Genomic DNA, 26,749 nt, shown 5'->3' with positions numbered 1-26,749 from the left:
CCCGCCACTGGCGCTGATACCGGCGGTACTCAGGAAGATCTGCGAGGACCGCGCGTCGGTAATATTAATAGTGCCATACTGGCCAAAGAGAAGCTGGTTTCCGCTGCTAGGAGCCATGGCAGTAGGAAACCCAGTCGAGCTACCCCTGAAGGGAGATGTTATCCACCAGGGGCCGATTCGCCATCCAGACCCAGCAAGGCTACGCCTCTCGGCATGGATCCTGAAAGGGACATCCTGAGAGCAAAGGGCTTATCCGAGCAGGTTATATCCACTCTACTGGCCAGCAGGAAACCGGTAACATCCGCAATCTACAGAAAAATATGGAAGAGATTCTGCCTGGAAGGTGGCAGGTCCGACCTCTCGGCAGGTACCCCTGACCTCCCTAGTGTCCTAGACTTTCTGCAGTCGGGATATAATAAGGGGCTTAAACCCAGCACGTTAAAGGTCCAGATCTCGGCTTTGAGCGCCTTCTTCGACTCCTTTAGCCTCCCATCCTTGGGTGGTAAGATTCATAAAGGCCACGCAGCGTCTTCGCCCCACAATTAGGCAGCTCACCCCGCCCTGGGACCTCGGCCTGGTACTCAGATCTTTATGTAGGGACCCCTACATGCCTAGTGATAGAATGTCCATTTAGACTCTCTCTCGAAAGACGGTTTTCCTCGTAGCCATCACCACGGCCAAAAGAATAGGGGAGATCCAGGCCCTGTCCACCAAGGATCCATATCTCCAGATCAGAGACGATCATATAACCTTAAGATTAGATCCGGCTTTTATCCCCAAGGTAGCCTCTTACCAGAATATAAATCAGGAGATAGTGCTACCATCCTACTGCAGCAATCCCCGCAATGAGAAAGAACAGCGTCTCCACTCCCTAGACGTAAGACGGGCAGTTATAAGCTATCTAGAGGCCACCAATGACTGGCGTATTGACTCAAACTTGTTCATCCTCTTCGGGGGTAAAAATAAGGGGAGAAAAGCCTCTAAGGCGTCCATCGCAAGATGGATCACATCAGTAATTTCAGACGCCTACCAGTCGGAAGGCGCCAACCCACCAGATACCTTAAGGGCCCACTCTACTAGGGCAGTTTCAGCCTCCTGGGCCGAGCGCGCAGGCGCCTCAGTCGAGCAGATTTGTAGAGCGGCAACCTGGGCCAGCCTGAATACATTTTGCAAGCACTACAAACTTGACGTGCTATCAGGCCAACATACCGCATTTGGGAGAAAAGTTCTCCAGGCGGTGATCCCACCCTGAGGAGGTGCTTTGGTACTCTCCATGGTGCTGTCAGGTGGACGTCCTGGAAAATAGGTATTAGACCTACCGGTAATGATGTTTCCAGGAGTCCATCCTGACAGCACGGGTCGTTCCCTCCCTGTTATGTTATGTTTTGTTAAGTTATGTCATATGATGTAATATGATGATACCATTAAAAGAGTTATAGCATTATCCACGCTGTGGTTCTTGTTAAGTCACTGAGGGAAAGGGGTGGGACGGGGCCTTTTAACCTCTCGTGTGCTTTCCTGTCCCTGTAAGGAGGAGGAGGACGTCCTCCATGGTGCTGTCAGGATGGACTCCTGGAAACATCATTACCGGTAGGTCTAATACCTATTTTTCTCATTCATTAGTAAGGGAGAAATCTGCAAGGAAAAAATTAGCAATGTGTGCATTATACTTCATATCTCATTTGCTTTGTTGATAATGGGATATCCATCATTTTGACAAATATGCACAGAAAAACTGCAACAAAACCGCAAAGTGTGCACAGACCCTAATGTACCAACATCTATTTACCCAATGCAGTTCATCCCGTCCTGCTTCTCTGACTGTTCATAAGGACATTGTGAAGTGTAAAGCATCAGTAGTCCGCTATTAGGGCCCCGTCACACATAGCGACTCACCAGCGATCCCGACAACGATATGACCTTGTCAGGATCACTGGTGTGTCGCTACATGATCTCTGGTGAGCTGTCAAACAGGCAGCTTCACCAGTGATCAGCACCAGCAACACGCGGGTAACATGCGACGCACGGCCCTTAGTCACCCGCAGTATATGTTAAGGTACCAGGGAGCTGGTAACCAAGGTACACATCGGGTTTCTAAGCGCCGCACGGCGCTTAAAAACCCGATGTTTACCTTGGTTAACAGCTCCAGATCGCTGGTCTCCCGCCTGCCACACGCAGCGATGCGTGCTGGCCAGCGGGAGACCAGCGATCAAAAAAATGTCCAGGCCATTCGAGGACGATCAGCGATACCCGGCAGGGGGGCCGGTCGCTCATAGGTGTCACACACAGCGATCTCGCTGGTGAGATCGCTGTTGCATCACAAAACTTGTGACTCAGCAGCGATCTCGCTAGTGAGATCGCTATGTGTGACGGGGGCTTTAGATTTTCATTATCTCCCTATGATAAGACTGAACTGAAGCATTGACATGGGGACAGAAAAGCTGTAGGTCTGTGACATTCAACACTTTATTGTAGGATCAGATCTGCACACAACTGCCCATTAGGTATAAGTGTGCAGTGGCCATTGTGCCCCTGTAATGCCAGTGTCACATTGGATCCATATGTGCCCGACGCCTCAATTATGAGTATTGCACTATGAAAATGGGATCTGAGCAATGAAAAACTGTCTGAATGCTGGTAAAATTTAAGGAAATTGTCCCAATTTTCTAATTTGGCTAGACAAGTCTGCGTCAAAAAGAGAGACAGTCTAATCTGCAGCAAATCAAACAGCTTGTGACCATCACAACACAGCATAATGCGAAAAGGAGAACATGCAAGAGGTATAAATAGAGTATGTGAATTCGGTGTCCACAGGCCAAAGTTGGGAAAAACAGGTGAACATGGAGTAATATGTACATGTGCTTAAAGGGTTTGTCCCATCTTCATAAAGTAGATGGATAGTGTTTATAAATACAAGTATTTTTGCAACTTACAGCATATTAACAATGTAAGTAGTTCTTGAGATATTAACACTTTTCTTTTGTTTGCAGCTTGTTTCCTAGGAGACCGACCACCTCTGCTGTTTAGCTTGTTAGCTCTGTGCTGAAGCCGTCTGGGATTAGGATGTAATCAGGAAAATACAGCTGCACTATGAAATGCCATAATATGCAAGCATTGAATGTATGAAAAGGGGTATGCCTTGCCATCGCTGTTGAGCTCTCATGAATTTGTGGCCTAAGTAGGTTCAGTTTTTAACATATTTTCTAAAGCAGTAATGTACTTCCAATTTCATACATCCAGTGTTTGCATATTATAGCATTTCAGAGTGCAGCTGTATTTTCTTGGTTAGACTGAATAGTTGTGACTGCTTGCACGTGTTCGCACTTGTGTTTGGAGGTGCTGGTCAGTCTTTTTGATATTTGTAGTACGCTGACTGAGCACTCTTCCTATCATCCTATGGTGTACCCCTTTATTCTGCCAGCCCTTAAAATTGTTGGCTTTCAGGCACGGAGAGGCATCATGTTAGGTTTAGGGTCCCAACAAAGGGGTACGGCTGATGGGCTCTCATGTATTGGCCAATTTTTGCGCTAAGTACCTTCATTTTTAACATTTTCTGTAGTACTAATTCTGTTCCAATTTCATATATTCAGTATTTGCACTTTATAGCATTTCAGACTGCAGCTGTATTTTCTTGATTGTATTAAATAGACGTGACGGCTTGCACCTGTTCACACTCAACTTATTCTGTTTGGAGGTGCTGGTCAGATTTTTGATATTTGGGATTAGGTAGTAGCAGCATGCTCCAGCAGTCCTTGCCAGCTTCAAAGCAGTGCTTACAAGCTCAATAGAAAGGTTCTTTTAAGCACTGCGTTGGGTCTGCTGTATAGCAAAGGTGGTCGGTTTCCAAGGCAATGAGTTGTGAACAAACAAAAAGAATAGTTTTAATATCTCAAGAATGGCTGACATTCTTAATAAGCAGTAAATTGCACCATCCAACAATATCCATCATTTCAAGTGCGGCTCATGGTCACAGTGTCATGTCTGAGCCGAGTATATACTCCACATTATCCCCCTTAAAATAAATAATGATTTAAAAATGAAAGCCATTGTGTGGGGGGCTTTGAGATACACTTCCCTCATTTTCTTTAGATGTTTGCTTAAAGTCTGCATCTCTTATGCTTCCGTGTCCCCATGTCAACTCTTCCTGTCCTGTATTCTTTTCATAAGACATTACGAGGCTTGAAATCATCATAAACCGTAATATGCAAATCTTGACTTGTTTATACAAATATTGATTTAGAATCTTCATAGTGTCCCCATGATAAAGCTGAACGACCAGCGTACAGAGAGGAAGTGTTGTCATGGGCACAGAGGAGCTGCAGGGCTCTGACTTCCAAGCATTGTTTATAAATGGCGCTGCACTGACAAACATTTGTGAGTTGTAAGTGATTAAGGAATTTTCGATAGTCCAGCGTACCACAACACAAGGATTGCTTGAGGTTTTTTTTTTATTATGTGACATAGAAAGAAGAACAAGAATCACAACAAAAAATACAATTTCAGTTCTCCCATGAATGTTACATTGTACAGATTACAGTATTTACAACCAGGTCCGGACTCCAGGCACTAACACTGCCCCTTAGCAGCATCGGTGTGCCGCCAAACCCGAAAACAAGGATCTTAAAGCAATAAAGTGCTTTAAAACGCTACAGCATCATCCACATGTAAAAAAAAACCATAAAATATTAGGCGACAGGAAAACAAGTCATCACTGAAATGTTACATTCTATTACAAAACTACTACTCCCAATATCTGGGATTTGATGGGAATTGTACTGTATTTTAGCAATAGCAAGGTACAGATAATAACAAGTCGAGGAAAACTATTCAATTTTGAGCATGATTGGGCCCAATTCTTTATTATTATTTTTAATATTTTTTTTTTTTTATCTTGTGGGGTTTTTTTGCAACAAATTATTCAAAGTGGTGCATGCGGTTAATGAATTTTGCACAAAATCAAAAATGCTTTTTTTTTGTCTTTAACCTTTTTCAAAGCAAAATGTTTGCAATTTAAAAAGAAAAGTCACAATTGTGTCAGACAAAACCATCTGGGAACCTCAAAAGCCCATCATAATGGTGAGCACAAAAAAAAGGAAAAACACAAAAAAAAAAAATTAAAATAAAAATAAGGCGCAAATTAAAACTCAACAAAAAATGCAATAGTGAATTACATCAGTGAGTTTAGCTCACGGAGGATTGTCTACACTGGCTATAGCTGCAGCAAATCCTTATTTGAATCTGTGATCCAAACTTTTTTTTTTTTAGATTTTTCTTTCGGCACTTTGGCTAATTTTTTTTATTCATTTATTTTTAAAACATTAATACAATATTAAGTTAAAAAAAAATCAGTTGAATGTGTTTTTATTTTACATAATGCAGTGGTGACATGGGATTATAAAGCTGCGTGTAATGTGTATTAAACGTCCTTGCCCTGCAAGGTATACCCAGTAAAATATACATTAAAAAAATCCCATATCATAAAGCAGACTGGAAAATGTAGAAAAAATAAAATAAAGTGCACATATTGTATCTACAGTACATGCACAGCACATAGCCTTGTATACAATAAAAACACTGCAGAAAATAGAGGACTGGTCACGTTAGCAAACTCTTCCTCTATTTTATAGTCTGTTTTTTTTAATACAAGGTCGATTATATAGAAAATACTTAATTGGGCTAGAAAAATGGCTCTTTTGTACTGAGAACCGGAGCAGACGAGGTGCAACAGTTCCCTGTAGGAACCCATCAGATGTTGGCTGTTATAAAGAAGCAGGATTCTGATTGATTGCTATGGACAACTATCCACCTTTACGTCCACACTGGCCTCAGAGCCACAGTGAAATATGAGGACCTTTATATTCACAGAGGTGATTGCTGTGAGCTTATAGGAACCAATCAGATCATTGCTTTTATCTTTAAGAGCGGTAATAAAGAATTAAAGCTAAAATCTGATTGGTTGATATGAGCACTAGTGATATTTTTAGGCTGTTGTTCCAATTATTCAGTGTTCATTTTGGTAACTAAAATAGGTATTCTGAGTTATCACCTATCCGAAGCCTGGGTACTAACTTCTAGATTAGTGGAGCTTCATCTGCCGGGACCCCCGCCCATCGCTAGACTGGGGCACTTTTATCCCCGTTAGAAAGGAACACATGTGCAACCACCACTCCGATCATTTTCTATGGGGACTGCTCAAGAAAGTGGAGTTCAGAGCATCGGCAGCCCCATAGGGAATGAAAGGAGTGGCGGTCACACGAATGTACTGCACTTTGGGATACACGTGCCCTGTTCTGGTGCGTTTTGGAGGGTCCCAGTGGATGGTCCGTCACTGATCTAAAAATTATCCCAAGGTTTTGGATAGGTGATAACTTCTTCCTACTCAAACATTCCTTTAAAACACATATAATAAACTTAATGTAAAGAATGCAGAGCTAACGGGAGTAAATATGGAAATCCCATTCACTGTTATGTACATATACCAATGTAACAGGGGAAAGTCAGCGGCAGCAAATATGGGGCAGAGTCCATCCTGGCAACCATCATTTTGTGACGTGACTACACAAATAAGACGTTTTCTTGTGTCTTTAACATGACTACATTACGTTCAGAGACCCAAATTACTCATCTAATATATTACTACATATACCCCACATGACAATCGGATACGTCATAATCAGTGGAGGTCTGTCAGCTGGGACCCCTATAGGTTTTTACTGTTCTCAATTGACAGGAGACTACACATGACAGATAGTCCTAAAGGTGTCCCACTAGAAAACCCATTTATGTGAGTATTTGCTATTAACTATCAGTTCACTGTCTGGCTAATAGAGGGGCGTTTCAGGTAAAAGCCCCCTCTCTTTGATATCCTTACCCCTAAAAGGACAAAGGAAGGTTGCAGGCCCGGAGGTAAGTTTCGACACAGATGTTTTGGGCAAGGGTCTACCAATTTAAACGCATGACTGGTTTCGTAGGTTTTACCATTTAGGGTCTGTTCATACACCAGTAATAGATGTCATATTATGTTCATACTGAACCACACACATATCACTGATAACATTTCCTTAGTAGTCTCCAAAAAAAGAACACTAGTGACCTTGCGATATGCAAAAAATATCCAACAATGGAGCCTTGGCATAAATGTGACTTGAATTCTTGGGAATTATAACAGCGCAATGCAGCAAATTGTGCCCTACTGTATACGACACAAATCACAATATAGACCATTACCGTAACTTCTTCCCAGTTTGTCATATTCATTCACAAATACCAAAACTGGTTATGTCACCCCTGAATTCAGGCGTTTAGAATCTTAATAAAGAGTCAAAAACTCTGAAAAATTAAATATATTAATTAGTCAAATAAAGCACAGCTTGTGAATGAATAATACAGCATACAAGGTATCAAGCTTTATTTCCTACCCGCACTCTACAGGGGTCTGCACACCCCATACACGGGACTGCTCACTACTACTCTACAAACAATGAATAGTTTATATTACAGATAAATAATAGAAACAAGAATATTATGGGACTGAGGAGATAGGAGATATTTACATCGTAGGATACAGCCATAAATTACAGATATTTATGCCCCTAAAACGTAGCTGAATTGACTGAACCCAGTTATATATAACTTTTTTTTAACAATAACACCCTTTTCGGTGCAGGTCTTTAGATCTCACATGTTTTGTCGAAAACATGTTCTCAAAAAACCATCAGAAACGTCTGTAATGAAACACAATGAACAGACAGTGGTTCAAATACTTTTTTTGGCAGTTCATTGGAAAGCAAAGTCCTCCGTGTTGTACCCCTTGAAGAGTTGTCTCGTCAGCAATGAGCAGACCTCTTGGGATATGGAAAATTCTCCAGGTTATGTGAAGCCACGGAGATGTCCAAGATGAAACAGGAAACCCTTTAGGCAACTATCATTAAGAGATTTATCCACTTATAAGATACCTGCTAAGGACCTACATCAAGTTCATTCTTTCGTACTTTCAAAAAGAGAAAAGAAGCACTTGGATCATCCCCTTTTCATTGACCTTACTGTGGACCTTACCAGATGAAATCAAAGCCACCACTGGTAGACCTTTCGTATTGACTTCGAAATCTAATTGCTGTTGGCTTCATTGGGGTGAGAAAATCTGTATAATTTTGGTCAACGCCATCCCAGTTCTTTATATATTAGTTCATATCAGATTCTGCATACTCTTCTTTTATAGACTGTTTTCGTGCCTTGCAGTCGGGTAAATCAAATCCAAAGTCGGCCCAATCATCGGCTCCACTCCGATTAGGAATGGTGATGGTGTGCCGTACCCGAAAATGTACAGCCTCCATAACACGCTGTCGCTGGAGCTCACCTGAGCTGCCGATGGAAATGGTGGAAGCGTTACTGCTGGATCGAATCAGTTGTTGGGCTCCATAGTCATGGCTTTTGTTCAGCTCTTGGATTCCCCTCCATATCAAACTTTTATAGTGCTCGGGAATCTTCAGTGCTCCAAGATCCTGCAAGAAGAGACACAGCAGATTAGGAAAGACCTGGAATAGTCCCAAAAAGATTAAAAAAAAGTATTTAGGAAAGTCAAGAGACAGACGCAAGGGGAGATCAAGGTGACGACTATGTGAGTCTGTTTACAGGTATATTATAAGTTTATATCTCTCTGGATAGGCTATCCAAAGGCATATGTAAGTGGTAGTCCAGCTTTCTTGAAATCCTCCTTAAGGATCACATTAGCATTAGCCAGTAGGATTCACTAAACCCAAATATGTTACAGATTGATGTATGATTATACCCCAAATAAAACACATGTACCCAATAAACATTTACTCAACTGAGTTGACCCATCCTGTATGTCAATGACAAGGAAAATCAACTGATTACTGGAGGGAAATGTTTTGTTTTCGTAGGAAAAGCAGAGACACTTCACAACCGAGAGCAGTGAACGCCTTCTATCACTTCCCGTGCTACCTTGTAACCTCACGCTCAATGCCCCAACTTAGAGTGATTTTTTCCACATGGAGAAGTTTGGTTCCTGTGGGCCTCTATAGCCAGGGCAGCAAGGAGAGAGTGCACGTTTGTTGGGTATCAGTGCACAGGAGGCAGAGCAATCAGAGTACAGCAAGCAGAGTTGAGGAAACCAGCCATACCGCAGGACAGCAAGGATTGTGGAGATCTGGCCAGAACGGCAAGCAGAGCTGGGAAACTAGCCCCACTGCAGCACAGAATAGCAAAGATCCAGCCAGTGTAGTGAGAGACAAGGTTTTATTATCAAAACATATTGCGCTGGACTACGTTTTAGTTATGTTTAAGTAGTAAAAGAGGAATGGTTGTTTTAATTTCTTTTCAATAAACCTATGCTACACATGAACATAAGAAACCTTGTAATATGTCTTAGCATAATCTGCATCTGTCTCCTCCTGGTCTGATCTTTCATTCTCCCACTACTAAGATAGGAGATGACGGTTGGTGCTCATGAAGTTTTTTAGCTCCTGCAGCAGAGTGTCTGTGTCTACCTCTAGATCCTCCGCTCTCCGTAGAATTTTACATGCACCAACTGCCATCTCCTATCTCAGAAATGTGAACATCTGTCTTCATTGAATAAAGATATTACCCATGAATTGATGGTGAAAGAGCAATCCAGAAGGAGAAAGAAATACATTTTTAAAATAAAATATATTATACATTTTCTTATTTTCATGTGTACTCTTGACCTATGTAATAAAAACTGAAACGACATTTACGCTTTAATGAAGGACTGTGAGTGAATCATCTCATGGACATAGTGCCATCTGTTCTGATTAAAATCGCACGGTTTTCAGTAATGGCAGCTCCGAGCTCCGGATAATTGAATATTTAATGCATTTAAAAAATATTGTTTGTGAGCTACTATGTGTAAAAAGATTTAGCAATTGTCCGATTATTTAGGAAGAGGTTTTGATCCAATCTGTGCTATGCTATGCCACAATTTGCACAAGCTTGGCTTCTCTGAAAGTTCTGTCGGCTCCATTGACTTAATTGCCTTTTACAGAAGACTACGAGAAACCAAACTTGTGCAAGTCATGAAGAAACAGGGAAAGCATACTGTGCAGACTGAACCAGAAGCAGGACAGCATGCTGGCATTGGAAGAAGCTCCTGAAGACGACACAGGCTAATGCTATTTAGATGCCTAACAAATACTTTAAACTACTTTTTAAAAAGAAAAAACCTTTGTAAAGATACTTTTATTAAGGGCACATGTGCTAATAGTAAACCCATATAACTCTAGGACTATGCAGGGGATTTAGAGATGTGTAAAGAATTAATCATCACGGAATGTTTTGTTAACACTACTATGTTGTGTTAGATCCAGAGTGACCAGTGATCATTCTAAATAAAGACAGATTTTAAAACATCAGATTAAAGCAGATATAGTACAGAAAAGGAGGGTTATTCTGGAACAAAGAGAAAATGACCACTTAGAATTAAGACTAATTAATGATGAGTTTTCAGATGTCTTTTGCAACCCCAGATATAAAAGGTGAGTTTTCCCAGTGACCCCTAATATTCATATATCCAGTAGAGTCCAAGAACAAGTCCTGACTGGTGCTATGACACACACAAATAAAGGCCCCGTCACACATAGCAACTCACCAGCGATCCCGACAACGATATTACCTTGTCAGGATCGCTGGTGTGTCGCTACATGATCGCTGGTGAGCTGCCAAACAGGCAGATCTCAGCAGCGATCGGGCCAGCGACAACGAGCGCGCGCGTCGCTGTGTACCTTAGATACCAGCGTGCTGGTGCAGGGAGCTGGTAACCAAGGTAAACATCAGGTTTCTAAGCGCCGCGCTGTTTACCTTGGTTACCAGCTCCCTGCACCAGCGCACTGGTATCTAAGGTACCCAGAGGGTTTCTAAGCTCGGAGGATATGAGCCTTGGATATGAGCTGGGAGCTCGCTGATCGCTGCTCTCCCGCCTGCCACACGCAGCGATGCGTGCTGGCCAGCGGGATACCAACAACCAAAAAAGTCCAGGGCATTCAAGCACGATCAGCGATACCCAGCAGGGGGGCCGGTCGCTGATAGGTGTCACACACAGCGATCTCGCTGGTGAGATCGCTGTTGCGTCACAAAACTTGTGACTCAGCAGCAATCTCGCTAGCGATCTCGCTGTGTGTGACGGGGGCTTTAGGCTTTAATTATGTGGACACCATTGCAATCATTTGTTGGCTATAGAATGAGTCAAGTTAGAATCCATCAGTCTTGTTCGGCAAAGTTTATAGCTTCCTTTTTTCAGAACTAAAAAATAAAGAAAGAAGAACTACTCTGGGCTGATTTATGACCACAGAGCACATCAAAGTTGAACTGAATTTTGATGTGGTCATTAAAGAAGCAGTCACATCAAAGTCTGTATCCTCTTAATATATTGCAATCATCATATTATACAGCTCTGTGTACTTACAATTGCTCATTTTGCCTTTCTACCAAGTTAATTCTTCTCTTTTCCATTAGGTCTATGACATAATGTCATTAAAAACTGACTAACTGAATCCTGAGCTCTATGTAGAAACAGGAGGTCAATTTTCTCTTTATGAGTCATTGCAAAAGTCCCAGGCAGGGAAAGGAGGGAGCAGCTGGGTCAGGAGGTGAAGAGGGGGATGAGTCATACAGGGACTTGAGACTTCCTGTTTCTACATAGAGCATAGAAAAGAGAAGAATTAGCTGTGCAGAAAGGCAAAATGAGCAATAGTAAGTACACAGTGCTATATAATATGATGACTGCAATATATCAAGAGGTTAAAAAACTTTGATGAGAGGAGGGCTTCTTTAAAAGGAACCTGTCTTGTTCTTTTTGTGTTTTAAACTTCCCCCATTTTGAACATTATTTAGTCAAAGAAAAGCTCCCACTGTTAATGTGTAAAAAACCTCATTTTATATCATTAGTAGATTGCATCACACATTAGGTACGCAGGCCATGCGAATGTATGCAGATGCCTCCGCATGCGTTGTTTTGACGCTGTGTCATGTTGCATTTTGTTGCATTCGGCGCAGCGTCAAAACGATGCATGCGGAGGCTTCCGCATACATTCACATGGCCTGTGTACCCAATGTTAAAAATAGGTACGCAGGACGAATGCCAACGTAGGCGGAGCTGAATGGAAGAGGTGCGGCAGTGCTTAACGGAGGAAGTACGGAGCCCTCCGCAGCTCTGCCCAGCGTAAGTGTGTAACCAGCCTTAGTGATGCACATTGCATATGGGGGCAGTTTAAAACACAAAAAGGACATGACAGGTTCCCTTTAATGAGCTCAGAGCAGCTCATAAAGAGATGCTTAAGAGTTACAAACTCATGTAAAATAGCACTCACTGACAGATTCTTTTTTAGCCCAAAGTACTTGCATTTAAGTGAACCCCTTACCTATGCAGTATAGCTTGAATTTCAAAGTGTAGCTTAAAAGAAACCCTCTGACCCAAAGGAATACAACTGCCTAATGCTGGGCTATATGAGAACTAGTCATGGCTGAAAGTGTTGGCACCCTTGAAATAGTTCCAGAAAATTATTGCAAGTACACGTCTTGTTACACGCAGGTTTTTTCCCTTTGTTGGGAGAAGGTAGTCTTCAAATATGAGAGACCTGGAGCAGTTTACAAAAGAAGAGAGGTCCAAACTTCCAGCTGAGAGGTGTAAGAAGCTTGTTCAAGATTATAGAAAGCGATTGACTGCAGTTATTTATTCCAAAGGGTGTGCAACCAGATATGAAGTTGAGGGTGCCAACATTTTTGTCCTGATCATTTTTGGGGTTGTGTGAAAGTAGGCCCTTTTTTTTTTTTTTTTTCCTTTTTTTGTTACAATACACACAGGAAATAAACGTGTATAACGAAACTTGAGTAATTCCAATAATTTTCTGGAACAATTTCAAGGGTGCCAACACTTTTGGCCGTGGCTGAATATGTTCTAGACCATGTACCCCTTGTAGTCTATAGCGTTGTCCACATGTCTATTTTTTATTTGCTTGCAAAAAAACTGAGGCATGTCCATTTTGATCTGTATCCTGACACATGGATGTTTGGTTAGTTCCTTGCCGCCACCAGACCTTGCACTCGTCAATAACAATGTATACTTTTTGCCTGGAGTCTTCATTTAAGGACCATTTTCAAGAAAAATAAATAAATAAAAGCATCTCCATTTTTCGTGATCTGGGTGAGGGCTTATGCCGTTTACTGATCAGATTATTTTTATATTTTAATAGAATGGGTGTTTATGAATGCAGCGATATCAATTTTTTTTTTTTATTGATTTTGAATGGGGCAAAAAGGAGTGATTTGAACATTTACATATTTTTTATTTTTTGTATATTTTTTAAAACTTTTTTTTCTACTTTTTACTTGCTTCAATAGTCCCCTGAGGCCTGAAGCTGCGATCATCCGATTGCCTGTGCCACAACCTGGAGTTCATACGAGATCTGCAATGATAAGCATGGTGGTCTTCTGCAGATCCCCCAGATGGCATGCCAACCCATCAGCGCCCTGCGGTTACGTGACAGGGTCAACGATGGATGGGTCTTATGAAGCGCTTCCGGCACGCTCCAGGTAATGCTGCTGTCAGTGATTGACAGCAGCAATTAAGATTTTAACAGCAGCAGGTGGATCGCAGGAACACGACCAATGATACGTCATAGGTCATGAAGATGTTAAGGGCCAGAAGCGTTTTGGGATCACAAATGCTCCACAGTGTCATGTACAGTCATATTCACACCTCATACACAGTCTTGGTCAGGCAATGTGTGGAGGCTAAAACCTGACACGTCTGCATTCAGACCTGGTTGGCCTTCATCCGCACTTGCCTTTTCTGGCATCATGGGAGCGATCCAGAAATGCTCAGATACGGATTGCATTTAAAGTGGTCTTGCTTTTAATGTATATAGGAGGCCGTAATGGCACAGTGTTTATTAAAAACGTAGAGTAGGACCCCCCACATGAGATTGCCTTGGCGCGGCGGGGTGGCTCAATTGAATTGATCAATTTTTTTGCTAAATATCTCATTTTGAATACAGTTAGATGTTATGTGCAAATGCACTTTATGTTATGCGTTCTGACCTTGGCAACGCTGGCTTCTCTTTTCTTTTTTCATACACAGTCTGTTACTACGGGCGTTAGGATAATCAAGGATCTTGAGAAGTGCAGTGGCAAGAACTCAAGACCCTCTAAGATTATTTTTTTTTTTTAAATAAACATGGCTTCTCTGGAGACGTAATGTCTGTCGATTGATTGTGGTGAGACCTCTCTTGTTTAATGGCTGCCCCCTACACTGCACAGTGACTGCTTGATGTGGCTAGTCCAGGAGATTTTTCCGCTGTTTAATCTGGTTGTGATCCCTGATTATAAGAGGATTCCCCTCCCGTTATTTACCTCCATAGTTAGGTTCTGCAGGTGGTATATGTTCTGTAAACCTTGTGATGTGAAATACTCGATGCAGTTTGGACACCCCAGTCCTGTCAAAAAACTGCAGAAACAAAAAAGGTTTGGAAAAAAAGCAGAATTAACTGACAGATAAACCATCGGTTCTCATAACAGGACATGAACTTCACAGAGTGGTCTGTGCCAATCAAGGGCACTGCATGAAAAACTGGTGCAAAAGGGAGTGTAGAAAAGACGCTGCAGCCAACAGCAACCTACTGTATAAGTATGAGAATATTCGTGAAGAAAATGTTTGATTGGTCGTCATGTCAACACGAACAGCTCATTACAACACCTAACCATAAAAAAAGTTCCTGATAGCCCTCATTCTGAGTTACATCCTGTATTATACTTCAGAGCTGCACTCACTATTCTGCTGGTGCAGTCAGTGTGTACATACATAACATTACTGATCCTGAGTTATATCCTGTATTATACTCCAGAGCTGCACTCACTATTCTGCTGGTGCAGTCAGTGTGTACATACATTACATTATTGATCCTGTACTGATCCTGAGTTACATCCTGTATTATACTCCAGAGCTGCACTCACTATTCTGCTGGTGCAGTCACTGTGTACATACATTACATTACTGATCCTGAGTTACATCCTGTATTATACTCCAGAGCTGCACTCACCATTCTGCTGGTGCAGTCAGTGTGTACATACATTACATTATTGATCCTGTACTGATCCTGAGTTACATCCTGTATTATACTCCAGAGCTGCACTCACTATTCTGCTGGTGCAGTCAGTGTGTACATACATAACATTACTGATCCTGAGTTATATCCTGTATTATACTCCAGAGCTGCACTCACTATTCTGCTGGTGCAGTCAGTGTGTACATACATTACATTACTGATCCTGTTCTGATCCTGAGTTACATCCTGTATTATACTCCAGAGCTGCACTCACTATTCTGCTGGTGCAGTCACTGTGTACATACATTACATTACTGATCCTGAGTTACATCCTGTATTATACTCCAGAGCTGCACTCACTATTCTGCTGGTGCAGTCAGTGTGTACATACATTACATTACTGATCCTGTACTGATCCTGAGTTACAGCCTGTATTATACTCCAGAGCTGCACTCACTATTCTGCTGGTGCAGTCAGTGAATACATACATTACATTACTGATCCTGTACTGATCCTGAGTTACATTCTGTTTTATAAAACAGGAAAGGGATACAAAATGGTATCCAAGGAATTGATATTACCAGTCAGCAGCGTTCAAACTGTGATTAACAAATGAAAAATCAGAGGTTCTGTAAAAACAAAACCACGGTCAGGTAGACTCTCTGAAACCTAGCGGTGTGGCTGTTTCAAGATGCACAATAAGAAGACACTTGAAGAAATATGGGCTGCATGGTCGAGTCGCCAGAAGAAAACCATTACTGTACAAATGCCACAAAGTATTTCGCCTACAATACGCAAAACAGAATAGAGAGAAGCCTCAAAACTTCTGGAACGAGGTAATTTGGAGTGATGAGACCAAAATTGAACTTTTTTGGCCACAACCATAAACGTTACATTTGGAGAGAGGTCAACAAGGCCTTCGATGAAAGGAACACCATTCCTACTGTAAAGCATGGAGATTGATTGCTGATGTTTTGGGGATGTGTGAGCTACAAAGGCACAGAAAACGTGGTCAAAGTTGAAGGAAAGATGAATGCAACATGTTATCAGCAAATACTGCTGCGCATGGGACGTACTTGGACGTTCCAACATGACAACGATCCAAAACATAAGGCCAAGTCAACCTGTCATTGGCTACAGCAGAACAAAGTGAAAGTTCTGGAGTGGCCATCTCAGTCTCCTGACCTCAATATCATTGAGCCACTCTGGGGAGATCTCAAACGCGCAGTTCATGCTAGAGAGCCCAGGAATTTACAGGAACTGGAGGATTTTTGCCCAGAAGAGTGGGTAGCTGTACCATCTGAGAAAATAAAGAACCTCATCCACAACTACCACAAAAGACTTCAAGCTGTGATTCATGTTAGAAAGGGCAATACTCAGTAATACTCAGTATTAAGAAATGGGGTATGTAAACTTTTGATGAGGGTCATTTGGATGTTAAGGGTTGTCATTAGTGATGAGCGAGTATACTTGTTGCTTGGGTTTTCCTGAGCATGCTCGGGTGTCCTCCGAGTATTTTGGACAGCCTGAATACATGTAAGGAATGCCTGTTTGTTAGGCAATTCCCACATGTATTCAGGCTGTCTAGCAGCCGCAAATCATGAAGGTGTTTAGACACAAACTAAATCTCCGTGCACGCCAAAATACTCGGAGGACACCTGAGCATGCTCAGGAAAACCAGAACAACTTGTATACTCGCTCATCACTAGAGAAAATTCACCGCACACTCTAATGGAATAATTTGCAACCATCAGTGGAATTTTATTTTAGACAAAAAAGTGCCAAGTTACAAAAATTGGTCCAAAACCCAGTAAAATAGAAACACCCGACATTTCGACCCTCCCGGGTCTTAATCATGGGGTTTACTTGGGTTCAAGAGGAATGGGAGCCAGGGTTAGTGAATAGCCGTATATAAGCTTCCATGCAGGTAATGGTAGGTTGTAAATAAAGGTAATGAAATGTACTAGGTAACGTTAGGTAATAGGTTAGAGGTAACCTTAAGAGGCTTTAAATGGAGGCCCGGTAGAGTCTTGTGCAATAAAAGGCGTTGCTTTTTGTATGTAATTTTTTTCGTATCCGGTATGGTAAGATGTACGTGACGCCAGCCAGCAGGGCGCAAGCATATCCTGGACGGTCCTACAGCCTCAGGACGCAGTTACCACCATTTGCCACCAATGATTGGCACTATTCTGACTATAAACGTGCAGCAACACGTATATCTTACCATGTGTGTGCACGAGGTGTGCGGAGCCATGCGTGTACAAGATGTATGGTGGGGAGCATTCATAACTCTCAACCGTTCCAGATCCAGTAGGACATTACCGATTTTGAGTCTGCCCCGGCCGGGAGGTTATTTTTCCCGCGGACACAGGAGTACACGGCGGGGCCCCGAGGAGCACTTTAAAACTCGCACGTGACATTCTACAGGAAGCTGACTAATGTCGGGAGGAGATTGTGATGGAACCATGGCGGCACTTCATGGAATGCTTCAGATCCATCACCGTGTCCTCCTCCAATAGCACGGACAGCGGGATTGCCTTGGACTTGGGGATGCTGGCCATGTGAGCGGATCATGATATGTCCTGCATCAGGAGGCTCAGGTAGGCACTACAATGGGAGCTGGGCTACTATAGTATCTATAGAATATTTCTTTCTCTCTCTTCTTTCTTTCCCCTCTTCCTTTCTCTCTGTTCTTTCTTTTATTCTGTTCTTCCCCCTCTTTCTTTCTCTAATCTTTCTTTCTTTCTCTCTCTGTTCTTTCTTTCCCTTCTTTCTTTCTCTGTTCTATCTTTCCCCTCTTTCTTTCTCCCTCTCTGTTCTTTCTTTCCTCTCTTTCTCTCTCTGTTCTTTCTTTCCCCTCTTTCTTTCTCTTTCTCTCTGTTCTCTCTCTCTCTGTTCTTCCTTTCTCTCTATGTTCTTTCTTTCTATCTCTCTGTTCTTTCTTCCCCTCTTTCTTTCTTTCTCTTTATCTCTCTCTCTCTGTTCTTTCTTTCCCCTCTTTCTCCCTCTCTGTTCTTTATTTCTTTCCCCTCTTTCTTTTTTCTCTTTGTTCTTTTTTTCTGCCCCATCTTTCTCTCTGTTCTTTCTTCCTATATCTGTTTCTTTCCTCTCTTTCTCTAATCTTTCTCTCTCTCTGTTCTTCCTTTCTCTCTGTTCTTTCTTTCTTTCTTTCTCTCTGTTCTCTTTCGTTCCCCTCTTTCTTTCTCTCTGTTCTTTCCCCTCTTTCTCCCTCTCTGTTCTTTCTTTCCCCTCTTTCTTTTTTTCTCTCTATGTTCTTTTTTCTGTCCCCTCTTTTTTCTCTCTGTTCTTTCTTTCTTTCGCTCTGTTTCTTTCCCCTCTTTCTTTCTCTCTGTGTTCTTTATTTCTGTCTCTCTCCCTCTCTGTTCTTTTCCCTCTTTCTTTTTTTCTCTCTCTGGCTAGTTTCAGACTAGCGTTTCCAGGGCAGCACAGGGCCGCCTCTAAGCCACACCCCGGCCGTGCCCCCTCCTGTCATCTCCGATTGCATGACTATGTGATCAGTGTACCCTATACTTAGCGTTGGGTGCGCTGATCGTGCACTGGTCTGATTTTGCTGGCGCTGCTCCCAGCGCACAAAAATGCAACACCGCAGCGCCAGCAAAATCAGACCAGTGCACGATCAGCGCACCCAACGCTAAGTATAGGGTACGCTGATCGCATGCAGTCATGCGATCTGAGGAGGAGATGACAAGAGGGGGCGCGGCCGGGGGCGGGGCTTAGCGGCAGCCCTGCGCTGCGCCCGGAAACACTAGTCTGAAACTAGCCTCTCTCTGTTCTTTTTTCTGTCCACTCTTTCTTTCTCTTCTTTCTTTCTGTTCTTTCTTTCCCCTCTTTCTCTCTGTTCTCTTTTCTGTCCCCTTTTTCTTTCTCTGTTTCTTTCTTTCCCCTCTTTCCCTGTTCTTTCTCTGTTCTTTCTCTCTGTCTCTGTTCTTTTTTCTCTTTCTTTCTCTCATTCTCTGTTCTTTCTTTCCCATCTTTCTTTCTCTCTATCCCCCTGTTCTTTCTTTCCCCTCTATCTTTCTTTCTCCCTCTGTTCTTTTTTTCTGTCCCCTCTTTCTGTTCTTTCTTTCACTCTGTTTCTTTCTTTCCTCTCTTTTTTTCTTTCTTTCCCATCTTTCTCTGTTCTTTCTTTCTCTTTCTCTCTGTTCTTTCTTTCTCTCTCTGTTCTCTATCTCTCCCCTCTCTTTCTCTCTGTTCTTTTCCCTCCTTCCTTCTCTCCCCCTCTCTGTTCTTTCTTTCCCCTCTTTCTTTTTTTCTCTCTCTATGTTCTTTTTCTGTCCCTTCTTTTTTCTCTCTGTTCTTTCTTTCTCTGTTTCTTTTCCCCTCTTTCTTTCTTTCTCTGTTCTTTTTTTCTGTCCCCTCTTTCTCTCTGTTCTTTCTTTCCCCTCTTTCTTTCTCCCTCTCTGTTCTTTCTTTCCCCTCTTTCTTTTTCTCTCTGTTCTTTTTTTCTATCCCCTTTCTCTCTGTTCTTTTTTACTATCCCCTTTCTCTCTGTTCTTTTTTTCTATCCCCTTTCTCTCTGTTCTTTTTTTCTATCCCCTTTCTCTCTGTTCTTTTTTTCTTTTTTTCTCTCTTTCTTTCTCTCCCTCTGTTCTCTCTCTCTGTTCTTTTTTTCTGTCACTTCTTTCTCTCTTTTCTTTCTCTGTTTCTTTCCCCTCTTTCTCTTTCTCTGTTCTCTCTTTCTTTCCCCTCTTTCTCTTTCCCCTATTTCTTTCTTTGTTTCTTTCTTTCTCTCTCTGTTCTTTCTTTCTCTCTCTGTTTTCTTTTTTCTCTCTCTGTTCTTTCTTTTCCTCAGTACCAGTCAGTGTGCCAACAGAACCAGCCACTCTGCCCATAATGCCAGCCACTGTGCTCTCAGTACCAGTCAGTGTGATCAGCAGTGCTAAATGGGTACGGTTGGGGGGTGGACATGGGTGTGACTAGTTATGAAATGGGTGTGGTCGGGGTGTGGCCTAACATTTGTGAGTGCAATTCTGGAGTATAATACAGGATGTAACTCAGGATCAGTAATGTAATGTATGTACACAGTGACTCCACCAGCAGAATAGAGAGTGCAGCTCTGGAGTATAATACAGGATGTAAATCAGGATCAGTACAAGATAAGTAATGTAATGTATGTACACAGTGACTGCACCAGCAGAATAGAGAGTGCAGCTCTGGAGTATAATACAGGATGTAACTCAGGATCAGTACAAGATAAGTAATGTAATGTATGTACACAGTGACTGCACCAGCAGAATAGAGAGTGCAGCTCTGGAGTATAACACAGGATGTAACTCAGGATCAGTACAGGATAAGTAATGTAATATATGTACACAGTGACTCCACCAGCAGAATAGTGAGTGCAGCTCTGGAGTATAATACAGGATGTAACTCAGGATCAGTACAAGATAAGTAATGTAATGTATGTACACAGTGACTGCACCAGCAGAATAGAGAGTGCAGCTCTGTAGTATAACACAGGATGTAACTCAGGATCAGTACAGAATCAGTAATGTAATGTATGTACACAGTGACTGCACCAGCAGAATAGTGAGTGCAGCTCTGGGGTATAATACAGGATGTAACTCAGGATCAGTAATGTAATGTATGTACACAGTGACTGCACCAGCAGAATAGTGAGTGCAGCTCTGGAGTATAATACAGGATGTAACTCAGGATCAGTACAAGATAAGTAATGTAATGTATGTACACAGTGACTGCACCAGCAGAATAGAGAGTGCAGCTCTGGAGTATAACACAGGATGTAACTCAGGATCAGTAATGTAATATGTGTACACAGTGACTTCACCAGCAGAATAGAGAGTGCAGCTCTTGAGTATAATACAGGATGTAACTCAGGATCAGTAATGTATGTACACAGTGACTGCACCAGCAGAATAGTGAGTGCTGCTCTGGAGTATAATACAGGATGTAACTCAGGATCAGTACAGGATCAGTAATGTAATGTATGTACACAGTGACTGCACCAGCAGAATAGTGAGTGCAGCTCTGGAGTATAATACAGGATATAACTCAGGATCAGTACAGGATCAGTAATGTAATGTATGTACACAGTGACTGCACCAGCAGTATAGTGAGTGCAGCTCTGGAGTATAATACAGGATGTAACTCAGGATCAGAAATGTAATGTATGTACACAGTGACTGCACCAGCAGAATAGTGAGTGCAGCTCTGGGGTATAATACAGGATGTAACTCAGGATCAGTAATGTATGTACACAGTGACTCCACCAGCAGAATAGTGAGTGCAGCTCTGCAGTATAACACAAACCTCTCCAATGACTTTTTTGATGATTATTATGATTATTTTACTGAAAAAATGGTCCGTGTCTTAGAAATGTCTGTTTTGGCTGCATGCCAGGGCAAGCTAAATTGATATAAATTTGAATAGATTTCTTCATACTGTATTTTAATAAGTTGTGATGTGGAGCCGAGGTTGTCATTTAGTGGAATAATGCTGATAAGCCAATGTGCTTTTTATATTTACATAATTTCTTTATATTTACATAACATTTTCTTCATTGTCTTAAATATTTATTATAATTCTCTTATAGTGCAGCAGCATTGACTTAAATTAGAAATCCATAAATGTGACAACCCAGCTACAAGTTGTTGCAAATATTTTGAGAACAATTCTCCAAAATCTATGAATTAGTTATGACTGAGAATGTACAAAACTGTACAAACTGAATAGGACCATTGTTTACAAATATTTCTATATATCATATATACAAATGTCCTATTGAGTGTGTAGAATTTAAGTATTATCACACGTAGTGAATCTGTATTTTGTGATAAATAGGCGTTTCCATTGCTGGGGAAAACTGCTGCCAGTCACATTTCCCATGCAGCGCCCTCTACTGGGAAAAAGGGATCTTTTTGGCTATTTGATGCTCTCCCATTGATCTAAGGGACCAGACTCTCCGCAGACCTCACTCATCCCATGGAGATGCAGATTTACTACAATGACTGTGTTTTCTTTAAGACTTCAGCACTTTAAGAAATGTATGTGACATCTCCAGCCTAAAGATATTTAGCCCCATTTTCCATGTTACCCTCTTCCTTTCTTTTTTTAGAATTATAGAATGTTAAAGTTGGAAGGGACCTCAAGAGTCATCGTGTCCAACCCCCTGCTCAAAGCATGATTCATTTTCCCCATCTATATTTTTAGATGAAAAATTTACAAAAAAAATGGTAAAACGCCGTGAGAGCAATAGCATAGGAGGACTAGATCAAGCTCTCCTCCGACTCCTGTTTGGTAAATATTATGATTCCCCCTAAAATGACAATTCTGGAGCACCATGTTATTGCTATTCCTCTTGTAAATGCATGAGTAAGTTGACAGTTGCCTGCTATCATTCTCCTTATCAGTGTCCCACAAGTGTCGATACTTTTCCGAAGTTTATGTTGTCAGTCGTTTATCATGTGTTGTGCGCTACATGACCATGATTGTCACGACTGGTAATTTAGAGGGCAGGTTAGTTCACAGATGATGCACCTACAGTACATTAGATCCATGCAAAGTACGGGTAACAACCATGTAATAACAGGAGTACCTGACAAGGCTGGGGTCAGCGTTGTAGGGCGGTGGGGGAGTGCAGTGTGACCCCGATACCATAGACTGGGAAGAGTGAGCACCGTTCATCTCCCCATTTGGTTGCATGGAGTGGTTGTTCAGCATACCAGAGCCTGGAAACAGAGGGGGAAAGCAGAGTATTACATGACCTTGATGACAGTATGTAGCAATACCATGGAAGTAATAACATCTACAAGCTTAGTAGAAGGGTGTGGATAATATTCTTACTCATGGGCATCATCCCTGGCGCAGGGTTTGCTCCGTGCTGGTTGGGCTGCCCCACCAGCTGGTTGACGGATGGCAGCTTGTTGATCCCTCCGTGGACTTTATTCATTGGAGACATGACAGGACCATAGGATGATTGTGACTGCAGGTGAGCACTGGGAAGAAACATATGGTGTTAGTACAGATTATACAGAAATGTCCTATATGTCAGAGATGTAATGCTCAGATTACCACTGAGCAAACATGGAGGTGATGGCAGAAAAAAATAAAAAAAAAAAAAAAAGTTTTGGTCTTATCATTCATATTCTCTGAAAAAAGGCCAAGAAAGCAAAAAGTCTGCCGGGGTATGTAACTTTTGAGCACAACTGTACCATTGTAGTCTATGGTTGACAGATGCCACCTATAGACATCAGTCTCAGCTTTGCTGTGTCCTGGTGATGATGGTGTCTGTTCTGCCGGCAGCATACTATAGAGCAGGAGAAGCTGATTAGATATATCTACATGCTTGTGGGAAAATATTCAGTAAAAATTGTATTTTTTTCCGTGAAATCCCTGGTGTAATATGGATATGAGAAAAGTGGGCGATCCTACTAGTGATTGAAAGTATGTCCGGTATGGCTGTGCCTGCAGAGATAGCTGTCAATCACTAGTAGGACCGCCCACTGGACACCAATGAATGAAACACAAGTTATACTGAATCTTTTCCCACAGACCTACAGTATATATCATATACTCTGTTTCTCCTTCTCTATACCGTGCTGTCCCCAGATCGGACGGCAAGTATAATGTGACAGGTTCCCATGAATGTACAAGTTGGGAGCTTTTCCCAGTGTCTACCTTAAATAGAGTAAAAACAGATGATTTGAAAATGGCCTTATAAGAAGGGACATTGCTGCAGAGAGCTGAGACGTTAGCGAGCTCAGAGGTCAGTTAGTCCGCCTATCCTACATCCGTGCTAAGGATTTGGCTTACTGTCTCTGGAGCAGCTGCTGCTGTTGCTGTCTGTAAGAGTCCACTAACTGCTGCGGCACCAACTCCACCAGCTCCAGACTCTCCTTTATCTTCATCAAGATTTCAAAGTTCTCCCGACCACGAACCTGAAACAAAGGACAACAACATCGGGGCGGACATAAGAAAAATCATAGGGACGAAAGCAAGACTGGTCACGATGTAGATACATACGGCCACAGCACATTTTATTGTTCTGACTGTCACATATATTGTGTGTCCTTACATACATAGTGCACTTTACTGTGTATGTAGAAAAAAACAACCTGAAGATGGCGATGAAATACCTGGGGCAGTAGCCGGGTGTACAAATCAAGTAATAAAAAAAAGAATAAAATTGCTTTGATAAAAAAAGCCTTTGTTAATAAATTATATTTGGCCAAACAACATACAATTTTGAGTTAAAAAAAATTAGTGCTGAAGGCAATGAGCCGCTGTAATGTACTGAGTAAATATACCAATATATAGGATAAATCCAGACAATGTATATTCAAGTAATAATCACCTCTATACCACATGGACAGATGTACTAATAGTATATTAGGAAAATATACCAATATATAGGATAAATCCAAATAATATATACTCAGATAATCAAAGAGCAATGTTGTAGCAGCAAAAACAAATAAAAAGTGCAAAAATAGTGCAAAATACTACCACAACGAATAAAACATTGTAATGATGAAAATAGATAACGTGAATGAACTCCCAAAAAATTATAATGTAATATAAGTGTGCAAAATATGCAAATGTTACAAAAAGATGTGCAGATAAACACAATAGTGGTATTAAAAATGCACAAAATATATTCATAGGTTATTTTTATTATCCTCCATTCCGGTTTTTCTTATATAATGGATTTTTATACTTGTCCATATGTATAAAAGTGTTTGGCATATATCCATTCTAATATACCGTGGTGTTTCTATCTGTCTACATTACATCCTGCCACACAGTTTTTTGCAGCAGAAACATTTATTCTTATACCGCTGTTTGCGGTGTCCTTATCTGCTCTATATCCTGCTACACAGTTTTATGCAGTAATCGAGTCCCTTTATTATGTATTGAGCAGTGCGCATGAGCAGTTTGACGTGCTGGCATGTTGCTTGGCAATGGCGTCTCTATGTGCTATCACACGCCCTAGGGCGGTGTTTGTTCACATGACGTCGCTTGCCATGTCAATTCCGGTTCACGGCAACGGCGCATGCGCCGTATTGCCTCATATACCGGATTCACAGGACTATAAATAAACCCCTCAGCTGAATTTGTATCTCTCCCCTGACGCAGGAGCTTTCCGAAACGCGCGTCGGGGCACGTTCAACAGGCATACCGCTTCTCCCACTTGTCTCAGATCTGCAGGTATTCAGCCCATCATTGTGTTTTTTGGCTTTATCCATCGGCCCATGTTTTCTTAGCAGCGCACACTATTGTGACATATGTTTGCACGTGTATTTTTCAGTGTATTTTTTCTTAGCAGTGCACACTATTGTGATATTTGTTTACATTTAGTACATATTTTGCATTTTTTCCATTGATATACATTTTGTGCATTTTTAATACCACTATTGTGTTTATCTGCACATCTTTTTGTAACATTTGCATATTTTGCACAGTTATATAACATTATAATTTTTTTTGGAGTTCATTCACATTATCTATTTTCATCATTACGTTTTATTCGTTGTGGTAGTATTTTGCACTATTTTTGCACTTTATATTTGTTTTTGCTGCTACAACAATGTTCTTTAACACGTGCTTAATTCATCTGCGACCTGTCTATGTGGTATAGAGATGATTATTATCTGAGTATATATTATTTGGATTTATCCTATATATTGTTATATTTTCCTAATATACTATTAGTACATCTGTCCATGTGGTATAGAGATGATTATTATTTGAATATACATTGTCTGGATTTATCCTATATAAAGTATTGGTATATTTACTCAGTACATTACAGGGGCTCATTGCCTTCAGAACTAATTTTTTAACTTATAATTGTATGTTGTTTGGCCAAATATATTTTATTAATAAAGGCTTTTTTATCAAAGCAATTTTATTCTTTTTTTTTTTTTATTACTTGATTTATACACACGGCTACTGCCAGGTATTTCATCACCATCTTCAGTTGTTTTTTTCTATCTTGTATCAGATGGTCTGCCATCCATTCTTATTGGGAGGGGGCACATTGTCTTTTACGTGCTCATTATATTGATTTATTAAATATATTTGACATCCCTTATTGTGTTTCCCCTTCCTTTCCCCCCTCTAATGTGTATGTAGTATTATGCATTTATGGACATAATATACAGTTGTGTGAAAAAGTGTTTGCCCCCTTTTGGATTTCCTATTCTTTTGCATATTTGTCACACTTAAATGTCACAAACAAAATTAAATATTAGACAAAGATAACACATGCAATCACAAAATACAGTTTTTAAATGAAGGTCTTTATTATTAAGGGAAAAATAAATCCAAACTTACAGGGCACTGTGTGAAAAAGTGATTGCCCTCTAAACCTAATAACTGGTTGGGCCACCCTTAGCAGCAATAACTGCAACCAAGCATTTACGATAACTGGCAATGAGTCTTTTACAACGCTCTGGAGAAATTTTGGCCCTCTCTGCAGAATTGTTGTAATTCAACCACATTGCAGGGTTTCCGAGCATGAACTGCCTTTTTAAGGTCATGCCACTACATCTCAATCGGATTAAGGTCAGGTCTTTGACTAGGCCACTCCAAAGTCATAATTTTGTTTTTCTTAAGCCATTCAGACGTGGACTTGCTGATGTGTTTTGGATCATTGTCCTGCTGCAGAACCCAAGTGCACTTCAGCTTGA

General features: G+C 41.3%; 1 protein-coding gene across 6 annotated transcripts in view; it reads right to left on the bottom strand.

Annotated features, from left to right (window-relative positions):
* Window positions 1–4,430: 4,430 nt before the first annotated feature.
* TP73 (tumor protein p73) overlaps window positions 4,431–26,749 on the bottom strand; it is a 187,916-nt gene continuing 165,597 nt past the window's right edge. For all 6 annotated transcript variants that reach the window (XM_073561712.1, XM_073561713.1, XM_073561709.1 and 3 more), the window contains 5 exons: window positions 23,871–23,995; window positions 22,902–23,053; window positions 22,654–22,786; window positions 14,386–14,479; window positions 4,431–8,501 (listed from right to left, as the gene is read on the bottom strand). In XM_073561712.1, coding sequence (XP_073417813.1) covers window positions 8,181–8,501; window positions 14,386–14,479; window positions 22,654–22,786; window positions 22,902–23,053; window positions 23,871–23,995 — 825 coding nt within the window. In that variant the 3' untranslated portion in view covers window positions 4,431–8,180. The remainder of the gene's footprint in view (window positions 8,502–14,385; window positions 14,480–22,653; window positions 22,787–22,901; window positions 23,054–23,870; window positions 23,996–26,749) is intronic.

This window comes from Dendrobates tinctorius, unplaced genomic scaffold (assembly GCF_039654945.1).
Source record: "Dendrobates tinctorius isolate UK_male_01 unplaced genomic scaffold, ASM3965494v1 ptg000326l, whole genome shotgun sequence".
Taxonomy (NCBI): Eukaryota; Metazoa; Chordata; class Amphibia; order Anura; family Dendrobatidae; genus Dendrobates; species Dendrobates tinctorius.
The sequence above is the reverse complement of the archived record's forward strand: the minus strand, read 5'-3'. Positions and strand labels throughout refer to the sequence as shown.